General features: G+C 33.8%; 1 protein-coding gene across 1 annotated transcript in view; it reads left to right on the forward strand.

The window, feature by feature from the left end:
- The window catches only part of LOC136829601 (endocuticle structural glycoprotein SgAbd-1-like), an 8,016-nt gene extending 1,246 nt beyond the window's left edge, over positions 1-6,770 (forward strand). Inside the window, exons 2-4 of the mRNA XM_067088448.1 lie at positions 2,618-2,695; positions 3,480-3,760; positions 6,458-6,770. Of these exons, the coding sequence (XP_066944549.1) occupies positions 2,618-2,695; positions 3,480-3,760; positions 6,458-6,767 (669 nt within the window). The 3' untranslated portion in view covers positions 6,768-6,770. The remainder of the gene's footprint in view (positions 1-2,617; positions 2,696-3,479; positions 3,761-6,457) is intronic.
- The last annotated feature ends 652 nt before the right edge of the window (positions 6,771-7,422 follow it).

A 7,422-nucleotide genomic window follows, 5' to 3' on the forward strand; every position in this document is an offset into this window, starting at 1 on the left:
TGAATTGATATCGTCGGGACACGAACCCTTGACACGAAACCTATTCACTCCAGGACTCCAGTATGCTGATGCCACCCCACTGAGCTATCAAGGAACGTTTGGAACACGCAGCTCTTATTATGAAAATTTTTATTTGATTTATATACAATCATGAGTACAAATGTCTGTACTATCAAATTTATGCTGCCTCAGGAATAGTCTGATGAGTGGGGATTTAATAAGTGATAAGTGAATTGTATCGTTAGCCTATTCGGCAGTGACCACAGCTATCAAGAGAGGTATAAGTCTTTGCCGGAGTATGCTGTACTGTTTGCCATGACAGTTCATTGGTACATTTGACAGTTAACACGCAGCCTGAGATTTGAAAATCATTCATCCAATAATTTGTGCTTCTCTGTACCACAAAACAATTTATTTAATTGAAAGTGGTATACCACCCATTTTTATATATATATATATATATATATATATATATATATATATATATATATATATATATATATATATATATATATATATATATATATATATATATATATATATATATATATATATATATATATATATATATATATATATATATATATATATATATATATATATATATATATATATATATATTGGTTTATGGTATTTTACAGGCCGGCAATGGAAACTTTATTTAATTAATTAAGCCCTTGGAGTTCTGACTTACTTAAGGGAAATTGTACAAAAAATAAGAAAAAGGGGTGAATTTAGGAGCTGAGGGCTCTACTTCATAAGGAAATGTTATGTAAACACTTGGGCTAAATTAAAAATTATATTTACAAAAGAGAGCATTAGAAGGGAAAATGGGTAAGTAAATTGATAAAGGGCTTGCAACACCTGAAGATCCTTCTACTGGAGTCTTGACTAAGGGCAAGGCACAGTCCAAGATGAGTCCACTGCAAATAGGTCCCTCTGCAAGAGAGATTTACACATTACACGCCAATAAAGGAACAATTTAACACAGAATATGTCTCGGGTCTGCACTGAAGTTGCCGATGACTCGAGGAATGAATGACATTGGAAATGGTATTGGATAAATTGGCACAAGGACAGAGGTGAAATACTGGCACTCCTATAACTTTCTAAAGGGCAAACTGTCTTGACTGAAAAGTCTTTACTCGCACTTTACCTTGGGGGAAGCAGGTCTCTGGCAAGGAATGACGAGGGACAATCACACTGACGATGCACGCTGTCCCTCGAGGGTGACTGGAGTCTGGAGTTGGGCGGGGGCGAATAATGGTCTCTCAGCAAACTGTATCACCCTCCCGCGTGTATGGCTGACGGCCTCTTCTGCATGTCTCCTATTCACACAACTAACTGCTTACTGCCCTTTTAAGGCTCCAGCCGTGTCGGTGCCGTATGCACTTCTCTAATAGCTGAGGCCATGTGCAAACAATGTGTCATTTGCCAGGTGGTCAACAATCAGTTTCCTCTTCCCAGGTTTCCTGCGGATAAAGACAATTCAGGCAGCTTACGCTCCCTTTGGAAAGGTTGTTTTAAGCAGCTTAGTTGGGCTAAGCTGCTTAAGGGAGTGGCATTCAGTTTCCTATCTTTGCCCTTTTTTATCCGTTTCATCTCAATATCTGTTCCAGGTAAAAAGAAGGACAGATTGAAATGTTGATAACTTTGCTCTGATATCTAGGTCAAATACGATTGGCCATGCGGTGGCGACTTTATTTTCAATAAACAAAGGGCAAATTAAGTGGTGGGGGGAGGCGCTCTGTACAGCGACTTCTTGTAAATTATAATAATATATACATGTATGTATTTATACATTATATATATATATATATATATATATATATATATATATATATATATACATATATATATATATATATATATATATATATATATATATATATATATATATATATATATATATATATATATATATATATTTATATATATATATATATATATATATATATATATATATATATATATATATATATATATATATATATATATATATATATATATATATATATATATGTATGTATATATATACGTGAGTATGTGTCTGCGTGCACTGTTCATCATCTAATTACTCATTTAGGAAAAGAAAACGAGAACTGCCCTATTTGGAATAAGTCTTTGAAATTAATCGGTATGGCTTTTATAAGGAAAGTTTCGACTTCATAATCATTCAAAAATATGTGTTACCTTTCGGAATTTTCATGCTAAGAAAAATATTTTCGTAATACGCACCATATTATGTGTAAGATTTTGTGTGAGTGCGTAGCATCTAACATTTTTGCAAACTGCTGTATTTTACCTCTACGAATTTTAAGGATTTTCCCATTAAGTAAATATTTCCCAGTGTACTGCAGCTGATCATAAGATAAATATATACATTTTAGTGTCTAAATCATGCTTGAGTCAATGAAATTTCAGGCAAGTTGAATATTCATTGATTTCTTAGAATACTTTCGTGTTTAGATTTATAAGAACAAGTGTGCAATTAAACTAAATGGGAGAAGGAAAAAAGTGTGCAATTAAATGAAATGGAGGTACAAAAAAACATTCCAGTATGCTTCTTCTTATTTGTTTTGATATATTCATTTAGAAAAGCGTTCATATTTCATAGGTCCTGAACAATAAACCTGTTATTCTGGTGCATCATTGTATTTTCTTTTCCGTGAAGGACAGTAACATTAATGCTCAGGTGAGTCCACTTAATTGCACCCGAATAAAGGTGTAATGGGATATCAAAGAGAATAAGATCTTGAAAGCGAAAGTAAATCCTCATGGACTTCTACTCGAAGTTTTATCAATGGGCGAAATAAAACAAGAAGGTCAAGCGTTTCTTCATCTCGCTATATAAACCGATCGTTAGATGGAATTTGCTATCATAAATTCAACGCTGCAGCATCCAGCATGAAGCTTGTAAGACTCCTTTGGTGTTTGGTGTCCCTTGTTTTGAGAGGAAATATGCAGGAGCACTCAGTCACATGGACACGCATCACACACACACACACACACACACACACACATATATATATATATATATATATATATATATATATATATATATATATATATATATATACATATATATATACATATATATAATCTTTCAAATTCATATATATATATATATATATATATATATATATATATATATATATATATATATATATATATATATATATATATATATGCATGTATGTATGTATGTATGTATGTATATATATTACATATATATATATATATATATATATATATATATATATATATATATATATATATATATATATACATATACATATATATAATCTTTCAGATTCATTGTTCATATTGTAACATAAGCAATACCTCTGTTTCAAATAACTCAGGAAATGTGTAAATATCTTTATGTATCGATTAAACTCCAGTATTTTTCAGACTTATTTATTCATTCAAGATGTAACAAGAGTGTCGAAAAAAAATAAGCTAATTATTTCGTTCAGGTAATCATCGTAACTACCTTAGCTCTGGCGGCAGCAATTCCTCAGCGAGGCTATGTCATTCCCTCGCCTTACTCTACCCCACGCCTCGCACCTTCAGCGTCTAATAGGGTGATAGCCGCCGGGAGAAATGCGCCTCCAGTGGGTATCTTGAGAGATTACCGCCTGCAGGACGATCGAGGTCGTTACAGCGCCGAGTTTGAAGCCGAAAATGGCATTGTTTTCGCCCAAGCCGGGTCTCCTGAAGGCGCAAATGGAGCTGTCGTTAAGGTTGGACGATATTCGTAAGTGTCAGAATCTGTTGAGGTGCGGGTAGCTTCCCTTCCTGAAGATTTATTTGTTGACGTTTTAGGATTTGCTAATGGCTCAAATCAAGAATTTCGCCTCCAGTTTACTATTCATTGCAAAATATCAGACGAGCAAAGTGTTCTTTGAATGAATATCCACAATTTCAATAAATCCCTGAAATAAATTTTCCGCTACAACTTCGTCAACGAATTGTAGGTAACTGGCTTAAAAGTGTTACATACTCGTCATAATCACCCGAGTTATAATTTCCTAGAATAACTTGTCCTCCCTTGTTATACAAGTTTATGAATGAAGTTATATATGCAAGTTTCCCTTAAGTGTCACCAAGTTTCCATATTATATATATTTTTTCTCTTCGTGCTGCATCTTATTAAACAGTCTGGGTTTCGTGTACTCGAAGATTCAGTTACAAACGTCTGTATTACATCATGGTTCCGTTACTCTGCGTTTGTTCATGCTATAATGTGTAATATATATATATATATATATATATATATATATATATATATATATATATATATATATATATATATATATATATATATATATATATATATATATATATATATATATATATATATTATATATATATATATATATATATATATATATATATATATATATATATATATATATATATATATATATATATGTGTGTGTGTGTGTGTGTGTGTATGTGTATGTATGTATGTATACATACACACATATATGTATGTATATATAGATAGATAGATAGATATATTGGATGCAAAAGTTTGTTTTGCAACCTCCACTTTCACCATACCGTTTAACGAGGGGTTATCTTTGGTATAGTTTATGAACTTCTCTTCTTCAGAGTCTGGGATATTTGCTACTATGATCTTTGGCATCTTTTTTTTCTTTTGCATTAACTGAAATTTGATTTATTTGATTTTCTCTACGATCTTATCTACCTTTTACCTGTTGTGTACATTCTATTTGAATTTCAAGAATCACTGATATTTTTTTCTGTTTACTAGCACTTGCTGTGTAGTCAGTTTAGTTTAGAACTAATGAATTCGATTTTTTAAAAATTTTTCAGCATAGTTCGTACCCTCTGATTTCGGACAGATTTTCTCAGATTTTTATTCATGATTTCGAGTTTTTTCTCCTCAGCGAAATTCTTCTGCATGGTGTTGATCTCAGTCATCACTTGAAAGTGACCCAAACTTCTTAATATTTTTTGCGGGTATTGGCACGCAGCTCATTCTTCTACCCTAGTCACATTAAAAGGAGACATTTTTCTGAACTTGTTTCATATACTGTTTCTGTTGCTATTTCACACTGCGGAAGGCGCCACTGTTTACAAACTTCACATTCATTCCAGTCTCCATCCTCTGATGAGCTACAATCACAAAAACAAATTTGTGTTCCTTGCATTTACTCAAACGTATCTTCACAAGACTCTGCGCTGTCACTGTTGCTTTTTCGATAACAACTTCTCTCTCATTTTTCTGTGTTTTTGTTGTCATTGAATTTCGTTGTTTTCCCATTTTCCATTTCAGTTTACAACCACGAGGGCAATATTTGGTTGTCTGGTTTTCCCTGCTACAGGGAACTCATTTACAGCAATTACACTAAACCAGTTTCTTAACCTTGGAATTTTATGGGGTGCTGGAAGTGCAACACAGATGAAAAATGAAAACGACTTAAAAATCAAATAATAATAATAATTAATAATAATAATAATAACAATAATAATAATAATAATAATTATAATAATAATAATAATAATTATTATTATTATTATCAATTTATTTATTATATGATTATTATTTCTCTCTCCTCTCTCTCTCTCTCTATGTATCTATCACACACACACACACACACACACATATACACACACACACACATATATATATATATATATATATATATATATATATATATATATATATATATATATATATATATATATATATATATGATCCTAGTAACAAGATATAAATGGGTGCTGGACTCATGAAGCCTTACTATAGGAGGTGCTGCGGTCAAAAAGGCTAAGAATCACTCCTTCTAAATACTTAATACTTTTAGTTTTCTGTAAAAGAAAACTATTGAGATAGCTTTATCTGTCCGTCCGCACTTTTTCTATCCGCCCTCAGATCTTAAAAACTACTGAGGCTAGAGGGATGCAAATTGTTATGTTGATCATCCACCCTCCAATCATCAAACTTACCAAATTTCATCCCTCTAGCTTCAGTAGTTTTTATTTTATTTAAGTTTAAAGTTAGCTAACTTTAACCATAATCGTAAGTCTGGCACAACTGTAGGTATCAACAACACAAGCCACCACCGGGCCGTGGCTGCAAGTTTCATGGGGCCCTGGCTAAAAGTTTCATGGGCCATGGCTCAAAGTTTCTTACACCATTGTACGCTGTACAGAAAACCCGATTGCGCCGAAGAGACTTCGGCGCAATTTTTATTTGTTTTTTTGTGTGACAAGTGTGTAGGATCGTTCATTATGTATATGAATACTAACCCCTAATACAATTATTATTTATTATAATGTTATCGGGGAAATTACCATTATAACAATCGCAGTTGTTTTATAGCTGCACCACTGTACACAACTGTATGCTCGGAAATTAAGATGTATTATAAGAAATTTCATGCTTTGAGACACATTCTTAACAGTGGCAATTCCCCAACAGATACACCGCACCAGACGGCACGCTCGTCGAGGTGAAATATGTCGCTGACGAGAACGGCTTCCAGCCCCAGTCCGACCTCCTGCCGGTGGCACCCGAATTCCCCCACCCGATTCCCCAGTTCGTCCTCGACCAGATCGCCTTCGCCGCTCAAGAAGATGCTATTCGAGCTCGGGAGGATGCCGCTAACTTCCGGTCCTCGCAGAGATTTAACGATCCTTATCCTCCGATTTCAGGGGTTCGGTATCATCTCCCGTCCCGTCCCGCTCATACGGCCGGCCATAAATTTTGCGTTTATTCTCTCTCTATCTGACGATTCGTGGATTCTGCATAATAATGTATCTTATTTATCATTAAATAGTCTGTTAAAGCATACAAAGTATGGTTTTATTCCACTATGTTCCCTCCATAACAGTTTTTTTCAAGTATTGCTGTGATAAATCTCCTACCTGCTTATCAACTAGAGTGAAGATAGCATTATTATCATTTCATACCGTTTATCTATCGTCAATTAGAAAAGATTATTAGTTCAAAAGTACTTATAGTTATGCATGGACATAAGTAGTAAAATAAAAAAAACCCAATTTATAAGTCTACTTAACGGGATTTATGTTGGCAACGATGATAGATCATGAGGAAGTTAAAATTTCTAAAACTACGCCAGTTCTTTCCTATGACCGCACTGTTATTGCACATTTGTTGGACATGTATACGAAAATTTCCACATGTATTATTGACAAATGCATGCACAAACACACTCGTGTATGCACGTGTGCGTGTGCGGCTGTATACATGTCAGTATGAAACTGCTGTAGTTATACCAAAAGACTTGACTGCACAATATTGCAGCCTGTGTAATAGGAAACAGTGCTGCAGATTGCGGACATTGCAGAGGTTTGCTACGGGCCCCACAGACGATACGACCGCCTGATCAGGTCGTCTGAACCGGATGTAAACCTCACTGTCTA

Source organism: Macrobrachium rosenbergii, chromosome 44 (genome assembly GCF_040412425.1).
Source record: "Macrobrachium rosenbergii isolate ZJJX-2024 chromosome 44, ASM4041242v1, whole genome shotgun sequence".
Classification (NCBI taxonomy): domain Eukaryota; kingdom Metazoa; phylum Arthropoda; class Malacostraca; order Decapoda; family Palaemonidae; genus Macrobrachium; species Macrobrachium rosenbergii.